This window comes from Perognathus longimembris, chromosome 2 (assembly GCF_023159225.1).
Source record: "Perognathus longimembris pacificus isolate PPM17 chromosome 2, ASM2315922v1, whole genome shotgun sequence".
In the NCBI taxonomy this organism is placed as follows: domain Eukaryota; kingdom Metazoa; phylum Chordata; class Mammalia; order Rodentia; family Heteromyidae; genus Perognathus; species Perognathus longimembris.
In genome coordinates, this window is record NC_063162.1 from 65,221,178 (window position 1) to 65,245,358 (window position 24,181).

At 46.1% G+C, this 24,181-nt stretch overlaps 1 protein-coding gene across 3 annotated transcripts in view; it reads left to right on the forward strand.

Annotated features, from left to right (window-relative positions):
- The first annotated feature begins 841 nt into the window (after positions 1 to 841).
- Ccm2 (CCM2 scaffold protein) overlaps positions 842 to 24,181 on the forward strand; it is a 62,311-nt gene continuing 38,971 nt past the window's right edge. Inside the window, exons 1-2 of one of the 3 annotated variants that reach the window (XM_048339381.1) lie at positions 842 to 982; positions 21,131 to 21,304. In XM_048339381.1, coding sequence (XP_048195338.1) covers positions 953 to 982; positions 21,131 to 21,304 — 204 coding nt within the window. In that variant the 5' untranslated portion in view covers positions 842 to 952. Of the gene's footprint in view, positions 983 to 15,489; positions 15,766 to 21,130; positions 21,305 to 24,181 lie in introns of those variants that run through there. The other 2 variants (XM_048339382.1, XM_048339383.1) reach the window with 2 other exon arrangements.

Sequence of the window (24,181 nt, forward strand, 5' to 3'; positions counted from 1 at the left end):
CTGGGTTCGATTCCCGAGCACCACATATATAGAAAACGGCCAGAAGTGGCGCTGTGACTCAAGTGGCCAGAGTGCTAGCCTTGAGCAAAAAGAAGTCCAGGGACAGTGCTCAGGCCCTGAGTCTAAGGCCCAGGACTGGCAAAAAAGAAAATTATCATTTTGGCTCTGGAAGAATAGTCAGACGTCCACGTGGGGTAAGTAAGGTTGTGTCAACATAAAAAAGTAACCCCTAGGCAAGGGAGGCGGCTCACGCCTATAATCCAAGCTAATTAGGAGGCAGAGTTCCCAGCATCTCAGTTGTAGATTCCCTGCCCTGTACTCCTCACTCCGCCGGCCCCGCCCTCGCCCACGGGCTCCACCCGCTGGCCCCGCCCCCCAGGGCCTGAGGAAGGCTTCTCTGAACCCAAGGCAAGCTGGGAACTTGGCCGCCTTATAGATGGCGGTAGAATTGAAAAGTTGGAGTTAAACTCTCTCCCCCTTAGGGCGCGTGGCGAGTAGCCCGCCAAGAGGGCGGGGCGTCCCAGAAAAGGCCGGGAGGGACTAGGTCTTCCTGACCACGAGTAGTTATGTGTGGCCTACCCCATGAGCGGGAACTGCGAGCTCCGTCCCTCCCAAAGCGGCGGGATTTGCTCGCTGGGCGGGGTCGGGCCAGCACTCCCCCGGAAATGGGAGTGCTGGGCATCTAGGGGTGGGGCTTAGCTGGGGGCGGGCTGCCTCCCTGGGACCCGGAAGTGCGATTTGCGGCGGGCGGGGGTGTGTTTTGTCTGGGGGCGGGGTCTGAGAGGGGCGGGCCAGCTCTCTCCGGGCCCGGAAGTGCGGGCATGGGCGCGGCCGGGAGACTGCGGCGGGCGGGCGGTGCCGGGAGCGTGGGGGCGGTGGGCCGGGGGTGAGCATGTAGCGGCAGTTCTTGGCGGGGCTCCCGGGGCGGGCCGCGGGGGCCGCACGCGGCGACATGGAGGAAGAGGGCAAGAAGGGAAAGAAGGTGAGCGTTGGCCAGCGCATCCTGCCGTGGGGGTCGGGGGTGTGGGGCCGGGCCGGGCCCCAGGGGCGGGGGTCCCGCGGGGCTGGGCGGCGGTGGCCGGCGGGCGGGCCGGCTCCTGGGGGACAATGGTCAGGTGGGCCGGTGGTCGCGGGCTGGTCGCTGCGCTGTTTCTGGGGTCCCGGGTGCAGCTCGCCCGGGGCTCCGTCCGGACGGCCTGCGGTGGGCCTTTCCCGCGCGTCGGGCCGGGGCCGCGGAGGAAGTGGGCCTGAAAGGGGCCCGGACCCGAGGCCCAGGCCGTGCGGATGGCGGATGGGTCAGCGGCCACTGGGCCTGGCTCGGGATGTCTGGCAGGAGCCAGATGGCCCTCAGGTCCGGGCCCTCTCGCCGGCCGAGCATCCTCGTACCTAGGACCGTGGAGTGGTTTCAGTGACGTTATTTTTGGCAGTGGGATTTAGGATTTAGGACATAGTTGAAGAGGCTCCTTAGTTTATGCAGTTAAAAATGTGGCTTTAATTACAGGCTTGAGTAGTTGATAACGAACATTTTAAGGAGACTGGAAAAACCATTGGGACAAGCTACCATTAAAGTGGAAGATGGGTTTTAACAAAATGTATCCTTTTCAAATAAATGCTTTATAATATCTATGTCTTGCCTATCATTTTCATTTTGGGAGATGTGTGTGTTCACTTTTACAGACATGTTTAAAACAGAACCTTAATGTCCTATGTTACCATCCACCTCTCCTTAGAGACTACTCTAATTGATGGTTCCCTTCATCGTTTTATGGAGTGTTCCCCACTTTTGGGTGTGTGTGTGGAGGGGACTTCATCGCCAGTCCTGAGGCTTGAAGTTGGCCTGGCACTCTCTCTGTGCTTTTCTGGCTATACCACTTGAGCCACGGCTCCATTTCCAGCTTTTTGTTGGTTAAGTGGAGAGAAGAATTTAATTGCCAAGGCTGGCTTTGAACCATGATGGTCATTATCTCAGCCTCCTGAATAGCTAGGATTACCAGTGCCCTCCTACCAAGTGCTCCATGTAAAAAATATGATTTGAAATGGAAGATAGCCAGGTGGCCTTCAGGAGTCCTGTGATGCTGCTTTGTGAGGTTTTTTTTTTGTTGTGGTTTTTTTTTTTGTTTCTTTGTTTTTTTGTGTCGGTCATGGGTCTTGAACTCTGAACCTTGTCCCAGCTAGTCCTCTACCACTTGAGCCACCAGGTTCTGGTGGTTAATTGTAGATAAGAGAGTCTCACGGACTTTCCTGCCTGGGCTGGCTTTGAACTGTGATCCTCAGATCTCAGCTTCTTGAGTAGCTAGGATTACAGGTATGAACCATACAGTTTTGTTTTTATTTACTTTTTTGCTGGTACTGGGTCTTGAACTTGGGACTTGGGTGCTGTCCTTTAGCTTTTTCTTTCAGTGCTGGTGCTTTACCACATGAGCCATAGCTCTACTTCCAGCTTTTTTTTTTTTTTTTTTTTTTCTCCTGTGGGCAGAGTCAAGGCTGGTGGTTAATTTTGTTTTCTCTGGTAGAGGAGGTAACCAGTTGTGCTGTCACCATCTAAGCCTAGAGTTGAATGTCTTCTCTATACTGGCTCATTCACTGTAGGAAGATGAGCCATTGAGCCTTGGGGCATGGATTCCTATCCAGGCCTTGACTTAACAGTTCACCTGGTTTCCTCTGCTGAGCTCATGTTGCTTCTTTCTGTGTGAAGTTATCTCCAGTTCATGAAATTTGGAGCTTTCGTCATTATCATGGTCAACCAGAGATGCCTGTTAAAAACTTTTTCACAAATTCTGGGTTAATAAGTAGAACAAAATTAAGACTTGGACATGAAAAAAAATTTTTTTTTGGCTGGTCCTAAGGCTGAACTCTGGGCCTGTGTGCTGTCCCTGGGCTCCTTTTGGTCCAAAGCTAGCACTGTACCAATTGAGCCACAGCACCACTTCTGGCTTTTTCTGTGACTTAATTGGAGATAGAGTCTCACAGACTTTCCTGCTGGCTTCAAAACTACAATTCTCAGGGGCTGGGAATATGGCCTAGTGGCAAGAGTGCTTGCCTTGTATACATGAAGCCCTGGGTTCGATTCCCCAGCACCACATATATAGAAAATGGCCAGAAGTGGCGCGTTGGCTCAAGTGGCAGAGTGCTATCCTTGAGCAAAAAAGAAGCCAGGGACAGTGCTCAGGCCCTCAGGCCCTGAGTTCAAGGCCCAGGACTGGCAAAAAAAGCAAAGCAAACTACAATTCTCAGATCTCAGCCTCCTGAGTAGCTGGGATTATAGGCAAGAGCCACTGGCATCAGGCTGACAAGATTTAAACCTCTAAAGAGGATTGGCAGGCTTTTTCCTGAGAGTTGTCTTGGTGTCTTATCCAACAATGGTTGAAGCTGGGCTTTGGTGGCTCATGACTGTAATAATCCTACCTACTACTCAGGAGGCTGAGATCTGAGGATTGAGGTTCAAAGCCAGCTCGGACAGGAAAGTTTGTGAGACTTATTTTAGCTTCTTAGAAATATGTATATGAATATTAAATGATAATAATGAATTATTACTATCTTGTTGGATGTGATATTTGTATTGTGACTTGCTAAAGTTAGCTCTAAAAGACCTATATACAGTGACATTTCTTTTCTTTTTTTTTTTGCCAGTCCTGGGGCTTGGACTCAGGGCCTGAGCACTGTCCCTGGCTTCTTTTTGCTCAAGGCTAGCACTCTGCCACTTGAGCCACAGCACCACTTCTGGCCGTTTTCTATATATGTGGTGCTTGGGAATCGAACCCAGGGCTTCGTGTATAGGAGGCAAGCACTCTTGCCACTAGGCCATATTCCCAGCTCTACAGTGACATTTCTATAGGGGGAATAATACTTTTGAGATTTGCTTCATTCAAATAAACTAAGGGGAAAAAGGAGGAGGGAATAGCTTCATGCCTTGTATTTTAGTCTGTTTTGTACTGCTATAATAGGACACTTGAAACTGGGTAATTTATAAAGAACAGATTTATTCCTTATTTCTGAAGGCTGGGAAGTCCAGATTTAGGACTGTATCTCGTGAGGTCCTTCTTGCATCATCTGATTGTAGAAGGGCAAACAGAGAAGGGTGAGTTCCCATTTCATTTGTTTGGTCCTAGGGATTAAACCTAAGACTTTGTACACATTAAGCATGAGCTCTATCACCAAGCTACATCCCTAGCTGTGAATTGGCATTTTTGGGGGGTCTGTTGGGCTGGAACTCAGGGTACTGTCCCTGAGCTCCTTTTGCTCAAGGCTAGTAGTGCTATGCCACTTTGAGCCACAGCTCTACTTCCAATTTTTTGGTGGTTAATTGGAGATAAGAGTCTCACAGAGGGGCTGGGAATGTGGCTTAGTGGTAGAGTGCTTGCCTAGCATGATGAAGCCCTAGGTTCAATTCCTCAGCACCACATAAACAGAAAAAAACAAGTGGCGCTGTGGCTCAAGTGGTAGAATGCTAATCTTGAGCTAAAAGAAGCCAGGGACATTGCTCAGGCCCTGAGTTCAAGCTCCAGGACTGGCCAAAAAAAAAAAAGTAGGCTTTGGTATAAGTGATTAGAGCAACCTCCGGCCCTGAACTGTCAGTGCACGTTACTACCAAGTCACCCTTAGGTCAGTGTCTGAACAGGGAGCTGGGGTAGAACCACATGTTTTAAAGTTTGGTAACTGTATTTGTCAACAGTGCCCCCTTTTTCTCACTTTCAGAATAATTAAACAGCTAAGGTTAAGTCCTGTAAACCTATTCAGCCTTTAAGATCCTCTTTATTTACTTGAATGCCTGTGATATGCTTAGCACAGTGCAATTTAGCCACCTATACATAACAGTAGAGGATATGAGAGAGCAGATATTCCTGTGTGTCAGGGAAGGCACGGAGTGTTCGTCAGCAAGTTCTAGGTGGGGACCAGGGACCTTGTAGGGAAGTTCGGAGGCAGAGAAGAGATGGAGATGGTCTCACTCTTCTGACCTCATTTGGGCAGGGAGAGTTTGGTGTTGGGTCTCTGCAGTTGGTGCCACTGGAGTTGTCTCTGTCCACTCATGTATCCATTAAACCAGTGTTGGTCAGTGCCTGTAGTGCCGGAGGGTCAAGATACATAGGCCCAGCCTGCAGCTTTTGCTCAGGAAGCATAGCCAAAGGTGATTATAAGTAGGCTTTGGGGCTGGGAATATGGCCTAGTGGTAGAGTGCTTGCCTCCTATACATGAAGCCCTGGGTTCAATTCCTTAGCACCACATATATAGAAAAAAGCTGGTAGTGGCCCGGTGGCTTAAGGGCTAGAGTGCTGGCCTTGAGCAAAAGAAGCCAGGGACAGTGCACAGGCCCTGAGTTAAAGCCCCAGGACTGGCAAAACCAACCAAATAAACAAAAACATACTTTGGTATAAGTGATTAGAGCAACCTTTTTGTTGTTTTTGTTGGTCTGGGGATTGAACTCAGAGTCTTGTGCTTGTTAGGCAGGTGTTGTACTACTTGAGCAACACTTCTAGCTCCATTTGCATTTTTTTTTGGCCAGTCCTGGGGCTTGAGCCACAGTGCCACTTCTGGCTTTTTCTATAAATGTGGTGCTGAGGAATCGAACCCAGGGTTTCATGCATGCTAGGCAAGCACTTTACCACTAGGCCACATTCCTAGCCCTGCAATGGTTATTGGTTTGAGGTAAGATCTTTATGCCCCAGTGGGCCTGGACCAATTTTTATATTTCACTGGGGATGACAGGCATGTGCCACTGAACTAAGCTATTGCGTAAGACAAACCCATGTGAAGTTTTTTCTGGTGTTGGCTCTGAACTGTGATACACATCTCTGTCTCCCAAATAGCTCATTACAGGCTTGAGCCACCCTGCTTAGCAGGAAAACCTTCATCTTAGAAAACCTTCGAGTAGGGCGGGGAAGGTGGCTTAGTGGTAGAGTGCTTGCCTATTATGCATGAAGCCCTGGGTTTGATTCCTCAGTATCACATACACAGAAAAAGCTGGAAGTAGTGCTGCGGCTCAAGTGGTAGAGTGCTAACCTTGAGCAAAAATAAGCCAGGGACAGTGCTCAGGCCCTGAGTTCAAGCCCCAGGACTGGCAAAAAAACAAAACAAAACAGAAAAAACGAAGAAGAAAAGAAAAGAAAAAACAAAAAACCTTCAAGTCCTGCCCAACCTCTGTGGATGTGGGCAATCTGATTCACTTGCACTTTCATTATTGCTCCTGTCTGTGTGGCCTGAATTGTGTCCTCCCAAAGTTCATGTGCTAAAACTTCAACCCTCAGACCTCAGGAGAAGGAAACAAAGGTCTCAAAAGAGTTGTTTACATTTAAATGAGGGTCTTTTGACTCTAGTTTGTTTAAGAAGAAAAGATCAGAACACTGAGGGGTAACTGTGGGGACAGGGAAAGAAGACCATCTACAAGCCCATGACAGGCCTCAGGAAGGACCTGTGCGGTCCACACCTTCATCTCACACTTCCAGTTTCCTGAACTGGGAGGGACACCTCTGTGGCTGAAACCATAGGCTTTTTACATGGGTCTGTTAGGTCCTGCTTAAATCATCCTCAGGATCCTACTGGGGTGAATCTGACTCTTGGATCAGTTTGTCTGAAGATAGGAGCGCAGTGGTCCTGGGGCAGGTTCTAAGGAGCTGGTCAGTTCTACACTCTGAGGACCATGAGTTATAGCTCACTCTTTGTGGTCAGGAAAATGTATTGAGTGTTTTAGATTTGGGCACTGTGAGGGCAGGCTTTGTCTTCAGCGTTCAGCAACTGGAGGAGTGGGCCCAGCTATGTCCTCTGCAAAAGTGATGCCATTTTCCTGAAGATAGATCTGTGTCATTATACTTTTTGCTGCCTTCTTATCCCACAGTCTGAGAAAAGCAGCACTTTTATAACTATGCAGGAGTTTCTATTTGAACTTGTCAGTAGGTATTTGGTTTTGTGGAATGTTTGGTGCTGAGCATCAGATCCAGGAAGCGAGGAATGCCAGGCAAGTGCTTTTCTTCTGAGCTGCATCACCAGCCTAATATCTCAGTAGAAATAGGAAATCTTCGTTGCTTTGTCACTCTGTGACAGAGCTCTGTGCCAAAAATGTGCCAAAAATGTTATTTTCCTCCCTAGTGTGCCTGATAGGTAACAATTTTTTGCTCAGATTGTGTTAAGAATTAGGGTATTTGATCACAGGCATTAGCGTATGCAGTGAGGATAATCCTCTTCAGTATGCACAGTAGGCTTTTGTTTGCAGCTTACAGAGGTAACCCAGGAAGCTGGAAAGAATAGTTGGATTTGAAAGTAGTAAGCAAAGTAGTCAGCCTGAACCTATGCTGTTACTGTTTTTTGTTCTTTTGTCTGTGTTTGTTTTTGTGTGCACGGTTGCTGGTCCTAGGGCTTTAGCCCTGTTCCTAAGCTTTAGTGCTGTAGGCCAGCTCTCTACCACTTGAGCTATATAGCTCCACTTCTGGCTTTTTTTGCAGTTAATTGGAGGTCAGAGTCTCATGGACTTTCCTGCCTGGGCTGGAAATCTCAGACTCCTGAATAGTTAGGATTATAGATGTGAGCCATCAGTACCTGGCTGTTTGTTTTTTTTTTCTTTCATTTTGAGGCTGGCCTGAAATTTACTATATAGCACTGGTTGATGAAAGGATATGTCCCGGCCATCCCAGGGGACTATGCAGAGATAATCACAGACAGGAGAAGATGGTTCATAAGGAGGTTTATTAGTGGAGCCATAGCTCCCATGGGAGTGGGAGCTGCACCTTATTCGGGTGGCAGCTTCTCGATGGGGGTAAAGGGGAAGTAGGTAGGTCTTAATAGTGAGAAGGAGTGGCTCATTAGGTATGGGTAGAACTGGGGGCTAACGGGAGGAGCTGAGGACCTGAGGACCTGAGGCTGGGGAATGCTAACAGTTGACTGACCTCTTAATTGGCTATACTTCTTCCTTAGCCTCCCAAGTGCAGAGCATTAGCCGTGTTGTACTGGGGATTGAACACAGACAGGGCTTTGTGCATTCTAGCAAAGCGCTCTGCCACTGAACTGCATTTTTTTTTTTGCCATTCCTGGGCCTTGGACTCAGGGCCTGAGCACTGCCCCTGGCTTCTTTTTGCTCAAGCTATCATCTGCCACTTAAGCCACAGCGCCACGTCTGTCTGTTTTCTATATATGTGGTGCTGAAGAATTGAACCCAGGGTTTCATGTATACGAGGCAAACACTCTTGCCACTAGGCCATATTCCCAGCCCCCTGAACTACATTCTTACCCAGCTGTGAACATATGTGTACAAGCTGTTTTGTGGATGTTTCTCTTATGTAAACATTTAATAATGAGATTGTAGAATTATATGGCAACTGTATATTTAAATCTGTGTCCATGCTGATTATTTTCCTCCTTTTCTCTTCTTTCCTCTTCCTCTCTGGTGTCTTCTTTGTTTTTGAGATGAGGTCTTCCCTGAGCTGGACTCTTGATTGTGCTGCCTCAGTCTCTTAGTGCTAGGATTACATTTATAAAAATAAGATGTGCTGTTGGGTGCTGGTGGCTTATGCCTGTAATCATGTGTGAGGAGGCTGAGATCTGAGGATTTAGGTTGGAAGCGAGCCCAGAAAAGTCCCTGTGAGACTCTTTTTTTTTTTTTTAAGTTTTTATTATAAAACTGATGTACAGAGAGGTTACAGTTCCAAAAGTTAGGCATTGGATACATTTCTTGTACTGTTTGTTACCTTGTCTCTCATACCCCCCTCCCCCTCCCCCTTCCCCCCCTGCGGTGTTCAGTTCACTTATACCAAACAGTTTTGCAAGTATTGCTTTTGTTGTTGTTTCTCTTATTTTACCCTTTGTCTCTCAATTTTGGTATTCCCTTTGAATTTCCTAATTCTAATACCAGTACACACTATTTCCCATACACTCAGATAAGATTACAGAGATAGTGTAGATACAATCACAAGAAGGTGATACACGAACATCATCAATAGTAGAAACTACAGATACACATGGGATGTTGAAAGTAGTGACAACTCTGATATAACAATCATTTCCATAAAATGGAGTTCATTTCACTTAGCATCATCTTATGTGATCATAAGGGTATAGCTATTGGGCTCTTGTGATCCTCTGCTGTGACTTGCCTAAACCTGTGCTAATTATTCCCAATAAGGGAGACCATAGAGTCCATGTTTCTTTGGGTCTGGCTCACTTCACTTAGTATAATTTTTTCCAAGTCCTTCCATTTCCTTACAAATGGGGCAATGTCATTCTTTCTGATAGAGGCATAAAATTCCATTGTGTATATGTACCACATTTTCCTGATCCATTCGTCTACGGAGGGGCATCTGGGTTGGTTCCAGATTCTCGCTATGACAAATTGCGCTGCAATGAACATTGTTGTGCTGGTGGCTTTACTGTGATTTTGTTTGTGGTTTTTCGGATAAATACCCAAAAGTGGGGTTGCTGGGTCATAGGGGAGTTCTACATTTAGCCTTCTGAGGAATCTCCATACTGCTTGCCAGAGTGGCTGAACCAGTTTACATTCCCACCAACAATGAAGTAGGGTTCCCTTTTGGCCACATCCCCTCCAACAACTGTTTTTGTTAGTTTTCTTGATATATGACATTCTTACTGGGGTGAGATGGAATCTCAATGTTGTTTTGATTTGCATTTCCTTTATGGCCAGTGATGTAGAGCACTTTTTCATATGTCTCTTGGCCATTCTCATTTCCTCATCAGAGAAGTCTCTATGTAAGTCTTTAGCCCACTTGATGAGTGGGCTATTAGTTCTTTGCGGTTTTGTTTTGGAGGAAAGTAATTTTTTTAGTTTTGCATATATTTTAGATATGAGGCCTTTGTCCCTGTGAGACTCTTATCTCCAATAAACTACTCAAAAAAGCCAGAAGTGGCCCAGTGACTCAAGTGGTAGAGTGCTAGCCTTGAGCACAAAGAGGCAAAGAGGCTCACCAACAGTGCCCAGGCCCTGAGTTCAAGCCCCAGGACTGCGGGGGTGGGGGTGGGAGAAGAAGGTGTTCTAGGCATGCCACTTCCCAAGCCTGGAACGAAACTTGTCCAAGGAACTCTGGTTGCTTTTAGTGGAGATGGTATTTAGAAACAGATCTAGTCAACAGCCAAATACTAGGAAATTTTAAGCACATACAACCTTTGACTCTCTCTCTCTTTCTCTCTCTCTCTTTCTCTCTCTCTTTGTGTGTGTGTGTGTGCTTGGGATTAAACTCCGGGCTCTCTGCATGTGAGTTCAGTGCTCTATCACTGATTTGATACCCTAGTCCTGCTGAATTTTGACGCATGGTTTTATACTTTGTATTGGCATACCTATTTTTTTTTAATAGCATATATTAGTTACATAGGAAATTTCACTGTGACATTTTTCCTCATGTAAACAATGTGTTCCATTTAACCACACCCCTCTGTCACCTTCTCCCTCCTCTTTTTTTCAAATTATTATTATTATTTGCCAGTCCTAGGGACTGAACTCCGGGCCTGAGCACTGTCCCTGGCTTCTTTTTGCTCAAGGCTAACATTCTACCATTTGAGCCACAGCGCCACTTCTGGCTTTTTCTATATATGTGGTGCTGGGAATCGAACCCAGGGCTTCATGTATATGAAGTGAGCACTTTACCAGTAGACCATATTCCCAGCCCCTCTCCTGCCCTTTTTAAAACAATTTCAACAGGTTTCATTGTTCTATTTGCATACATGAAGACAAGCTACTTTAACCATATTTAATCTTTATTCACTCAGCCCCTCCTGCTAGCACCACCACCAATGGAGCCTGTTGCTGTGTAGCCCTTATTTCTGGGGCACACTTTTTATTCTAAAGATGTGACCCTTGTGGACAGCCTGAGATATTTATCAGGCTCATTGTGCATGGTAGGACTTGGGCTCTAAATGGTGTCTACTCTCGTTGAGAGCAGCTGAAATCACTGCTCGGCTATTGTTTTCTTTATGGACTATTCGCTCTTACCCCCCACATGTACAGTTTAGGGTTCACTTGGAGATTTGAGGGAAGTTTTCACTCAAATTTTAGGCTCTTCCTTTGTTTCCCAGATTTCTCCTTCAATTTCCAACTAATTGGGTGGTTTTAGTCCTCAGTTATTCTTTCAGGATAATACAAATTGTGGCTTTTTTTTTTCTTTTGATTGGTCGTGGGGTTTGAACTCTGGGCCTGGGCACTGTCCTTGAGCTCCTCAGCTCAAGGCTAGCACCCTGCCACTTGAGCCACAGCAGCACTTCCAAATTGTGGCTTTTTTGTCTACCAGGGAGCACTTGAGGGTAAATCTGTTTGGAGATGGGGCTTGCTCTGTCATGTGCTTTTCTTCCAAGGGTCAAGAAAATTCCCATTGGCTTTTACATCTTTTTATCTGTATGCTTTCAGAAGGTCATCATGTTGAATTTAGAGTTTATAATCATACTCATTGAGCATTTGTACCATTATACCTTATTCCTCTATAGGAATAGGAACTTCTATTTATTTATTTTGTTTTTATTATCAAACTGAATTACAGAGAGGTTACAGTTTCATACATTAGGCATTGGATACATTTCTTGTACTGTTTGTTACCTTGTCCCTCATTCCCCCTCCTCCTTCCCCCCCATGAGTTGTTCAGTTCATTTACACAAAACAGTTTTGCAAGTATTGCTTTTGTAGTTGTTTGTCTTTTTTTACCCTGTGTCTCTCGATTTTTGTATTCCCTTTCAATTTCCTAGTTCTAATACCAGTATACACAGTTTCCAATATACTCAGATAAGATACAGAGATAGTGTAGGTACAACCACAGCAAGGTGATACAAGAAGATCATCAATAATAGAAGCTACAGTTACACATGGCACGTTGAAAGTAGTTACAACTGTGATATAACAATCGTTTCCATAACGTGGAGTTTACTTCACTTAGCATCATCTTATATGTTCATAAGGGTATAGCTATTGGGCTCTTGTGATCCTCTGCTGTGACTTGCCTAAACCTGTGCTAATTATTCCCTATAAGGGAGACCATAGAGTCCATGTTTCTTTGGGTCTGGCTCACTTCACTTAGTATAACTTCTTCCAAGTCCTTCCATTTGGAATAGGAACTTCTTTTGGCTTATTTTTCTTGGAAATACTTTTTGGGAGTATTTCATTATAGATACACAATTTCTTCTCTAGGATAAAATGGCATCTGTATTTGGATTACTATATTTTATTTAAGCAGTAGCCTGTTTATGAGCTGCTTTTTTTTTTTTTCTTTTTGGATAGTCATGGGGCTTGAACTCAGGGCCTGGGCATTGTCCCTGAGCCTCTTTGTGCTCATAGTACCTCTTGAGCCACAGCACCACTTCTGGTTTTGGAGTGGTTAATTGGAGATAAGAATCTCATGGGAACTTTATTGCTGGAACTGGCTTCAAACGTTAATCCTCATATCTCAGCCTCAGTAGCTAGGTTTACAGGTGTGAGCCACTGGCCCCTGGCTGGAGTTCTTTTTTTTTTTTACTTCAATGTGTGTGTTGTTGTTGTTGTTGTTGCTGCTGCTGTTGTTGTTACTGGGGCTTGAACTCAGGGCTAGGGTACTATTCCTTACCTTTTTTTGCTCAAGATTAGTGCTGTGTCTCTTGAGCCACATCTCTACTTCTGGCCTTTTGTTGATTGGAGATAAGTCTCATGGACTTTCCTGTCTTGGCTGGCTTGGAATCTTGGTCCTCAGATCTCAGACTCCTGAGTAGCAAGGATTATAGGTGGGAACCACTGGAACCTGGCCATTCTGCTTAATTAGGATTTGAAATTTAGAGCTCCCTCATTTCAAATTAGAAAATTGATCATTTGTAAAAATGTTCTCAGTGAATTTGGAGATGTAGTCACTGTAGAGCATGTGCTTAGCATGTGCAAGGTCTTGGGTTCAGTCCCTGTCCCATACATGCAGAAAGCTTTTGTGGCTGTTGGCCATGAACAGCAGGCAGGCACCGACCAGCCCAACTCTGTCCTGCTCCAAGTCATTCCTTTTGCTCTTAGCTGTATCCATTGTAGTCTAGTTAACTTTTGTTTTGGCCATCTAGGAAGCCTTACCTGTTCTCTGTGGTCTCTCTTCATAACTGTTTGCTGTTTTAAGGATGCAGTTCTTCAGTGTCTCTCCCTGACTAGTCTCTGTCTGTTCATTGACCATTCATGTCAGTCATGGGACTCACTGTGAATAAAGGATAGCATGGGTTAGTGGAATGGTGTTTGGAATTCCTTTTTATTTTTTTTTTATTTATTTTTTTTTTTTTTGGCCAGTCCTGGGCCTTGGACTCCGGGCCTGAGCACTGTCCCTGGCTTCTTCCCGCTCAAGGCTAGCACTCCGCCACTTGAGCCACAGCGCCGCTTCTGGCCGTTTTCTGTATATGTGGTGCTGGGGAATCGAACCTAGGGCCTCGTGTATCCGAGGCAGGCACTCTTGCCACTAGGCTATATCCCCAGCCCCTGGAATTCCTTTTTAGTAGTGTCTGTTTCACTGGGATGAAGGGGGCACCTGTGGTAGCCAAAGTAGGGTGGCATTGCTGTCTGGAGTGTCTTTCTCTCACCCTGTTCCCTGTTTCCCTTTGAGCCTGTCATAGAGATTGGCACTACGTGGTTGTGCTCTGCAGAGGTGGCATTTGGAAGGGAAGAGAGCCGAGGCTGTGTCTGTTCTGTGCTTTAAAGAGGCAAAGTCAGACCAGTCAATAGGAGGTATTTATTGATACAAATCTACTTGTCTCTGCTTGATATACTTTCCAAGTTGGTAGCAGACAGGAGAGAGGAATTGAGGCACAAAACTATTATGAGCAGAAATACTAAACTTGGTACAGCTTAATGAAGTTGAACTTGCGAAGTTGCTATTTTTATAGGCAAAGCATGATTGAAAGTCAGCCTTTGATTTGATTCATCCCAGAATTAATAAATGCAGAAGTGTTTGTGATAATTTGTTTGTGATGATTTGATGGAATGAATATTCTTTGTTTTTGTTTTTTAACCAGTCCTGGGACTTGAACTCAGGGCCTGAGTTCTTGTCCCTAGCCTTTTTTTTTTTTTGCTCAGGATAGCACTCTATCACTTGAGTCATAATGGCACTTCTGGCTTTTTCTGTTTATGTGTTGCTGAGGAATCGAACTCAGGGCTTCATGCATGCTAGGCAAGCACTCTACCACTAAGCCACATTCCCAGCCCTGGAATGAATGTGGTTTTTTTGTTTTGTTTTGGTTTGGTTTTTGGCCAGTCCTGGGGTTGGACTCATGGCCTGAGCACTGTCCCTGGCTTCTTTTTGCTCAAGGCTGGCACTCTACCACTTGAGCCACAGTGCTACTTCCAGCCTTTTCTGTTTCTGTGGTGCTAAGGAATTGAACCTAGGGCTTCATGCATGCTAGGCAAGCACTATATACCACTAAGCCTCATTCCCAGCCCTCTTTCTTTTCTTCTTCTTCTTTTTTTTAATGCTACTAATCCCATTAGATTAGGGTCTCACCTTGATGACTTCATTTAACTTTAATTACCTCTTAAAGACCCTGTTTTCAGGTAATTTACATTAGAGGTCAGAGCTTCAACAGCTTCCCTTACTCCATGTGGTCAGTGGGGTTTCTCTAGTAACAAACTATAGAAGTGATCGCCGGAAGTACAGTCTTGAATATTTTTTGACTTTATTCTGGTGTGAAAGTGTACCTTTCCAATCATGCTGTCTTACACTTTCAGATTACATGAGATAGTCATCACTGTATTATCAAAATAGACTTTTATTTTTTGTGCTGGTTCAGGGGCTTGAACTCAGGCCTGGGCACTGGGCTCAAGGCACAACTCTACCACTTGAGCCACAGCGCCATTTCCCATTTTCTGGTGGTTAATTGGAGATAAGAGTCTCATGGACTTTCCTGCCCTGGCTGGCTTTGAACTGTGATTCTCAGGTCTCAGCCTCCAGAGTAGTTAGAATTACAGGTGTGAGCCATCGGTGCCCAGCTTTTTTTTTTTTTTTCCCAGTCCTGGGGCTTGAACTCAGGGCCTTGGCTCTGTCTTTGAGCCTTTCTGTGCTCAAGGCTAGCACTGTACCACTTGAGCCATGGCGCCTTGTCCAGCCTTTTCTGTTTATGTGATATTGAGGAATCAAACCCAGGACTTCATGTATGCTAGATGAGTACTGTACTACTAGGCCACATTCCCAGCTCAGTTACATATTTTTAAACTGTATAGTTTCAGGTTGGTAACTCAAGCTGGTGAATCCTGCTGGCAGGCAGAGGCATCTGAGGGCTGAGCATCTCAGAAACAGACATTCCTTGCCCAAGCCCCATCTGGAGATATACCTGTCCCCAGAAGGTGTTGTTACCCTAAGCAGGTGGTAAACAGCATTTTTGGAATAGCATTGTCTTTGTCCTCACTCCTTGGGTAGCTGAGGACAGGTGGGTCTTCATGGGGAGCACGCATCCCCTGCAGTGTCTGCTCTGCATGTTTAGTTTTGGCAGGTGAACTTGCTGAATGGTCAGATAAAAAAATGACTTCCTCAGTTGTCTGCACAGGATCACTTTGTACCCTTGTGCATGCAGCCTGCTTGGATTTTGCCAACAGTTTCTGGGTACTGCTTTTTAAGCTTTCTAAAACCTAAACAACTTCAGCCAGCTTTGCAGAAGGAAGCTGTGGTTTTTGGTCTTCCTGCTCACTCATTTTTTTTTTTTTTCTCAATTGGGAGGCCTAACATCTAACCATGTTTTTTAACAAGTTGAGAAGGGATAGAAAGTGCACAGCAACTGTTGACAGAGGGGAGGAACCAACATTCCTCCAAAGAAATTCTTCCTCAAACTGGGTGTCCACTGACATATTCCATGGAGAATGAGGTAGGTTCAAATCCTGTGTGGAAAGAGCCATCCAGACAATTGTGTGGGGTCTGGTGGGTGGCAGTTGTCTTGCTTCCTATGGCTTATTGTGTGCTACACTGGCCAATCCCCTGACTCCTTCTCTGGGATGGTGGATAGGAGGTTCATTCACATACTTTGGACTGAAGACCAATGATAGAGGCTAGTGTGCTGGCAGGCTGCCTAGCTGCAGACCAGGAGCTGTCTCTTCCAGTTGGTATAAACATCGTTCCACTCATTCATCTTGATTCAAGCGATGAGAGGCCTTGGGTTTATGTCTTTCAGAGAAAAATACTTTCCTGTGCATTTGTAGTCATTGAGCTCTGAGATCTTAATTGAAAAATAGTGCAAGGAAAAAAACCAAGAAATCGAGGGAAGCCAGGTGTAATCCTAGCCACTCAGGAGACTGAGATCTTAAGGATTGCGGATTAAAGCCATCTTGAGCAGGAAAGTCCATGGAGACTCTAGTCTCCCAAAAAAACTACCCAGAAAAAGGCAGAAGTGGAGCTGTGGCTCCACTCTCTTCAAGCAAAAGAAGCTTAGGACAGCATCCAGTCATTGAGCTCAAGTCCCAAGACTGGCACCAAACAAAAAGATGTATGCCTGATACTACATCCAAGGCTAAGGTTGAAGGCTACAGATAATGCCTGCCTCTGAGTACAGTAGCTTACATACTTCAGGATAGTGCTGAACTCATACAGATGTTTTCTCTGCATATCTACTTGTTATAAGTCTCATAAATTAGTCACAGTAAGAGACTAACAGGTATAGTAAAAACCATCAGTTATAACAGTTTAGCATGGTAAAGGTTATTTAACATTTATGACTTATTTCTGAAATTTCCTGCTTAATATTTTCTAGCCACCCTTGCCTGTGGCTGACTCAGGACATCAGGAGTAGTACCACAGATAGCAGAATTGCTACAATTCCCCAAGTCTGTGCTTGGTTAAATTTGAAGGGCTGCATCAAAGGGACAAGTTCCTCAGACCCTCCCTGTGACCTGTGCTTGGTGTTCTGTCCCTCTGCATAGTCAGAGTGCTGTGTCACCTGTTGACCGCCTCTCCATGGCTTTTGGTGCACTGGATGCACCTGTGGGGCCTGCTGTGCGTCTTCAGTGGCTTCCGCACCAGCTGGCTATTGTTAATCATGAGCTTAATTCCTGTTCTGGTACTCTCATCTCATCCTGCTCGGTAGGGACACTCTTGAGGGAAAAACTCTCTTCTCCATCCTGGATGCTTGGCCTGGGCATGGAATGAAAGATTGATACTGGCTGGCATTTATGTTTCACAGCCCTGTGCAGGTTCTATGCTGGGTTCCTGGTCACTCATGCCATAGGTAGGGCTGGTGGTGCAGCAGTGCTAGGGTGCTTGCCTGGCATGCACAAAGCTCTGAGTTTGACTCCAGTACTGTCCATACATTCACTCACACAAAGCCAAAGCCAGAGAGAGATAGCTGGAAAGATCAGACCCTCAGACTGCAACTAGGGGCATATGTAGGAGGTGTCTGCAGGGGCTGCCCTACTGTCCTTGCCTTATAGGAGTTGGAGCAGATGCCTCTCTGACCACGTGCAGAAGGTCCTTGTTTAAGGTGGCTCACAGGACTCTGTCTTCTTCCCAGCACAGACTGTAATTGTGTACGCACACTCTCACTTTATGAGCTGTGCATCACCGTTAAAACAGCAACATAAGTTGCCTGTGGTTTGTGGGCCTGTTGATTTGGTGAGGTATTCTAGGTTGGAAGTTGATCTTGGCAAATCCCCGGCCTCAGAATTGGTTTCCTGTTGCTCTCGTGTGTACTTTGTTTTCCTTTTTTTTTTTTTTGGCCAGTCCTGGGCCTTGGACTCAGGGCCTGAGCACTGTCCCTGGCTTCTTCCCGCTCAAGGCTAGCACTCTGCCACTTGAGCCACAGCGCCGCTTCTGGCCGTTTTCTGTATATGTGGTGCTGGGGAATCGAACCTAGGGCCTCGTGTATCCGAGGCAGGCACTCTTGCCACTAGGCTATATCCCCAGCCCTCTCGTGTGTACTTTGGTAACAAGTTTGGCTAGCAGGTAGCTTCTGGTAGGGCAGACAGACTGAGCTGAGCTGCATACCCATCAGAGCCAGCCGTTAGTCCCTGAGGCTTCAGGAGGAATCAGTTGGGGACTGAGTTTCCACTGTCTGGCCCATAGGAAGTCATTGATGTCTTGGGAAGACTTTTTTTTTTTTTTCTTTTTGCCAGTCCTGGGGCTTGGACTCAGGGCCTGGGCACTGTCCCTGGCTTCTTTTGCTCAGGGCTAGCACTCTACCTCTTGAGCCATAGTGCCACTTCCAGCCTTTTCTGTTTATGTGGTACTGAGGAATTGAACCCAGGGCTTTGTGCATGCTATGCAAGCACTCTACCGCTAAGTCACATTCCCAGGCCCTTGGGAAGACCTCTCGAGGACTAGTCTTGTGTCCGTCTGCCTTGGTATTTCATAAGCTGCAGTGCTGGGCCTTGTATAATCCTAAGGACTCAGAGGGAAAAAAAGTGAAGAGCCAGTGTTTGAAGAGTAATTGTATCTCATCTGGCCACCTAGCCTGGTGCCACTGGTGAAGCTGTAACAGTTGTCTTCAATAGGGCTGGAGAAACATGATTTTTTTTTTTTATTTTTTTGCCAGTCCTGGGGTGTGGACTCAGGGCCTGAGCACTGTTCCTGGCTTCTTTTTGCTCAAGGCTAGAACTCTACCTCTTGTGCCACAGCGCCACTTGCGGCTTTTTTTTTTTACATATGTGGTGCTGAGGAATTGAACCCAGGGCTTCATGTATATGAGGTGAGCACTTTACCACTAGGCCATATTCCCAGCCAGAGAAACATGATTTTACACTGCTAAAGTTATATCACTGGGTTTAGGAGGCACTTCAAGCTTTTGTTTACCACTTTCAGTTGGCTAACAAATTACAGGTGACTCTTTCCCATCGCCCTTTCCTCACAGTGCAACCACCTGGTCCAAATGCTTCCTACTCCAGCCACCACTTGCCTAAGCTCATCCTGAGGCCAAAACTCAAGGTTTGTAGTGGGATTGAGGAGAATGAATCCTGAGAGGTACTCCAGAGATGGATTGCCCTTGTCCTGTCCCAGAGCCGGGATCTGGCAGCCTAGGGCCATATCAGTTCTTCCAGAAGCACTTTCTGCCCTTCTCTTTTTTGTCTTTTGGATATAGTGTTAAGGACTTGTGCTTGCTTGCTAGACAGATTCTCTACCACTTGAGACTCACCCCCATTCCAATTTTTCATGCTTTTAATGTTTGTGTGTATGTGCCTGCCAGTACTGGGGCTTAAATTCAGGACCTGGGTGCTGTTCCTCAGCTTTTTCACTCAAGGCTGGTGCTCTACCATTTTAGCTACAGCTATACTTCTGGCTTTTTGTCTGTGTGTGAGATTAATTGGAAATAAGAATCTCATGGACTTTCCTGCCTAGGTTGGCTTCAAGTAAAAATCCTCAGATCTCAGTCTCCTAAGTAGCTACAATTATAGGCAGGAGTTACCAGATGAAATAGATTTATAATTCATTGTTAAGAGTAAACAATAGTGAAGATAACTGTTGGCATCTGTTTTGCTTGTTCATATGTATCAACTCTGTGTGATCATGATTATAGGCCCATTTTAGGCATGTGAAGAGCTCAGGTAACTAGTTTGCTTACTACACATCTAGACCACAGCAGCAGGATTGAGATTGAATCTTGAGCCTCGGCACCTTTTCTGCTTACCTAGAAGAGTCCCTGGGGTGGCATGATGACAGTGTGAGTACACAACTCTAGCACCAGCATTCTCATTGAGTTGTAGTGTTTTGTCCTGATCCCATGTCTGTTTCTGTGGAATAAAACCCACATCAGGAGCCAGAGATGTGAAGGGTCACAGTGAAGCTGTCTCTGGACATTTGGTGGTAGGCTTGGAAGTTGTGAGGGAAGTTTTTTTTTGGGGTGCTTTGGTTATTTATTGACTTCCCCCTAGTTCTGGAGAGCTGGTGTGTTGGTGGTGGAGAGGAAGAGCCCATGCTGGTCAGGATCTAATCTCAGCAGACCTGGCAGCCATGGGCTTACTGAACTATGCTGTGATCAAGGGCATACTGAACATTACCCTCAGTTGTGATGTTCTTTCATGAAAGTGTTGGCTTGTCATCTTCTGGATCCAGTGGCCCTGTGACATCATTTTATATGGGATTTGGTGAATGACTAGATTTCCAGTATTCTGGGAGAGACAGAAATGAAAGCTTTTAAGGTGAGCATTTGCTGATGTCTCATGTGAACTTTTTGTTTGTTACTAGGGGGAAGGAAGGTACCAGCTGCTGTCTGGGCACCAGGCCACCCAATCAGGTTGGCAAGCTTTAGGAGTGTTGGCATTTCCTTTGAATTATTGGGTGAGCCACAGAGAAAATGGCAGAGCGCTGGGAATGTGGCATAGTGGTAGAGTGCTTGCCTGGCATGCATGAAGCCCTGGGTTCGATTTCTCAGCACCACATAGACAGAAAAGGCTGGAAGTGGCACTGTGGCTCAAGTGGTGAGTGCTAGTATTGAGTTCAAGCCCTAGAACTGGAAAAAAGAAAGAAAGTAAAGAAAATGGCAGAGACCTGCCTCTCCCTCCAAAGGTCACAGCTTCAGTCTCTACTAGTGGGTTGCTACTGGTTGCATGTGTCTCCTCCTCTTTGGGTTGGTCCTTTGGGTGACAAAACAGGGACTGTAGCGCCATCTTTCCACAGCACTTGGGATTGCTTCCTCACAGCAGCACTCATTAGGCAGCCCTGAGGTTTCACAGAGACTCTGTCCCTCTGAGTGGTTTCAGTTCACTTTGGATTAGCATTGTGAGGTTCTGAGCAGGGTGCTAGGGGCTGGCTCGCTGCTGGTTGGTGTGGGAGATTGGTATTCTAACCTTTACTAGTGCCTGGGCCCTGCCGAAAGGACAGAGTTGCCTGAGAAGCTCTTCTCTTTTAAGAAGGGAACTTCCACAGAGTCTGCCTATTTCTTGTTGGTGTTAGCCCTGGCCATGCTTCCCACCTCCCTTCTCGGCTCTCTGAAATCAGATGGCCCTGAAGAGCTGGAGGGAATTTGGAGCTGTGCTGTGTTGTCCTCTGGGGGACTCTTTCTCCTATCTATCCTCTTCTTGCCAGATAGAGTTACTGAGTATCATGGGAGCAGGGAAAGGGGAGAGCTGGCCTTAGAGCCCTCTCCCTCAGGCTTGTGTGTTCTCGGTCTTTTTCCACCATTCTGCTGTTACCAGCCCTGTTTGCATGGGGACTGTAGTAGTGTTTTCGGCTGCTTTTGTTTGTTAGCTATAGGTACAATGCAAAGCAAGTGAATAATGAACTCCAATCATTGCCATTTCTGCCTGCAGCCTGGAATTGTGTCGCCATTTAAACGAGTATTCCTAAAAGGTGAAAAGAATAGAGATAAGAAAGCCCATGAGAAGGTGACAGAGAGGCGCCCTCTGCACACTGTGGTGTTGTCATTTCCTGAGCGCGTCGAGCCTGACAGACTGCTGAGCGACTATATTGAGAAGGAGGTGAAGGTAAGTCATCATAGGCCACAGGGCTTGCCTGCCAAATACTGACTATGGCACCTCCACACAAATACTCGTCTGTGCCCACTACTGCCTTACCTCTTCTGATACAGCTCCTCAAAGCCCAGGGTCTAGTTCTTTTCACAGTAGCCTGCCGCCACCTCTTTCTCAAAGGTCTAGTTATGTGAGTGATGTGTCTGCCATCAAAAGAAAGTTGTAGAGCTGGGAGAAAAGCACATCTCCTCCAACTTGGACATGACAAGAGCCCCTTGATCGAGGCCCTGGGGGCATTGCCAGTGTCGTGGACACTGCCCAGGGCTCATTGTGTCTGAAAGGTCTTTGCCCAAGCTGTGTGACATCCCTTAAAATGATAGTAAACAAAAAGAGTTACAAGATCAAAGGAGACAACACTTCTTGAAGGTCCATATTAATGTAAAGAAGGTAAGATTACTAGTTAGCTCATACCATCAGACTCAAGTACTTGCAGAGAACAGTCCAAGGGGCTCAGGAGAGGCCTCATCAGGAGGTGGGAGCTTTTGATATGTAGACACCAGGCACAAGGGAGGATGGAGACTCAGGCCAAGACCAGAAGTTAAGTCAAAGCCTATTAGGAATAATGAGAACTTCCAAACCCTTTGTGTCAGGCTTACAGAAAGTCTGCAACCAGATGTCTCCTCCATGGAGATCTGTGGAAGAGTTCTTGCTGGGGAAGCTGTGAGGAGCTCCATGCTGGCCTTGCAGGTTACCACTTAGCCTGCCGGTCAGTATCCTGCACCCACCAGCTTCCAACAGCTTTCCAGAGCCTCACTCTAAACCTAGGGTAGCCAAGTATAAACATTTTAAAATACAGTCACATATCCCTTAGTATTTGGGGTCATATTCTGAGAATTGTGTTGTCTACCAACTTGTTATTGTGAACATTGGAGTGTCCTTATACAAACCTAGAATGGTGTGGGCCAATCATTCATCATGGCCTCTAAATGGAACCAAGACACACAGAAAACAGGATGGACGCAGCTACCATCCATCAGCAAGCTGGTTTTTATTAAATTTCTGTTTTTTTAAGTTTCAGCAGGGATTTTATTGCAACAGGGTTATAACATAGGATGAATGGAAATGAGAAAATGGAAAGGAAAAATGCTTCCTGTTCCCTTTGCAGTAAACTTGTTTTATTTTTTTGCCAGGCCTGGGGCTTGGACTTGGGGCCTGAGCACTGTCTCTGGCTTTTTTGCTCAAGGCTAACACTCTACCTCTTGAGCCATAGAGTCACTTCCAGCTTTTTCTGTTTATGTGGTGCTGCGGAATCGAACCCAGGGCTTCATGCATGCAAGGCAAGCACTCTACTGCTAAGTCATATTCCCAGCCCCTAAACTGGTTTTTTAAAGGACAGTTGAGGGCTGGGAATATGGTCTAGTGGCAAGAGTGCTTGCCTCGTATACATGAGGCCCTGGGTTCGATTCTCCAGCACCACATATACAGAAAACTGCCAGAAGTGGCGCTGTGGCTCAAGTGGCAGAGTGCTAGCCTTGAGCAGAAAGAATCCAGGGACAGTGCTCAGGTCCTGAGTTCAAGCCCAGGACTGGCAAAAAAAAAAAAAAGGATAGTTGAATGATAAACAGTGTGGCATAGTAAATACTAAATCTATAAACCACCAACAGTCATTACAATTATCAAGAATCTGATACTGGACATCTTTTTGTTGTTGTTGTTGTTGTTGTTGTTTTTGCCAGTCCTGGACCTTGGACTCAGGGCCTGAGCACTGTCCCTGGCTTCTCTTTGCTCAAGGCTAGCACTCTGCCATTTGAGCCACAGTGCCACTTTTGGCCGTTTTCTATATATGTGGTGCTGGGGAATTGAACCCAGGGCTTCATGTATATGAGGCAAGCACTCTTGCCACTAGGCCATATTCCCAGCCCTGGACATAGTTTTGTGTGCTATACTTTTACATGCAGAAGGCTTATCTACCCCAACATCACTGCAGCCTGAGCAATGTGTTGCACTGCAGTGTTTGGAGAACATGGAATCACCAGGCAGTGGAAGGTTTGCCAATGGAAGGGCTCCCAGTGGCTCACACCTGTAATCCTAGCTTCTCAGGCGGCTGAGACCTGAGGATCATAGTTCAAAGCCAGCCAGCACAAAAAAGTCCTCGTGAGACTCTTTATTTCCAATTAACCACCAGAAAATTGGAAGTGGAGCTGTGGCTCAGAGTAGAATGAGCTCAGGAATAGCCCAGGTCCTGAGTTCAAGCTCCTGACCGATAGGGGGGGAAAAAAAGTAGGGGAAACTAGGGATATAGCCCTGGGCATGTGCTTAACATCCACAAGACTCTAGGTTGAATTCTGAGCACTGTGGGGGGGAAAATGATGAGGGGAAGAGCTTTTGAAATTAATATTCTCTTCACAGACAGCCCAGGTGCCAGTGGCTCATGCTTGTAATCCTGGCTATTTAGGGGGCTGAAATCTGAGGATTGAGGATCAAAACTGGCCCAGGCAGAAAAGTCCATGAGACCCATATCTGTTTTTTGTATATGTGGTGCTGGGGAATTGAACCCAGGGCTTCATATATACAAGGCAAGCACTCTTGCCATTAGACCATATCCCCAGCCCCGAGACCCATATCTAATTAGCAAAAAGCCAGAAGTGGAGCTATGGGTCAATTGGTAGAGTGCTAGCTTTGAGTGAAAAAGTTAAGGGACAGTGCCTAGGTCCTGAGTTCAAGCCTTAGTACCCGTGTGTGCAGCACATACACACACACTCCTACTGTCAATTATATATCTTTTGCTTGTTTTTTGCCAGTCCTGGGGGTTGAACTCGGCCTGAACACTGTGCCTGGCTTCTTTTTACTCAAGGCTAGCACTTTACCACTTGAGCCACAGTGCCACTTCTG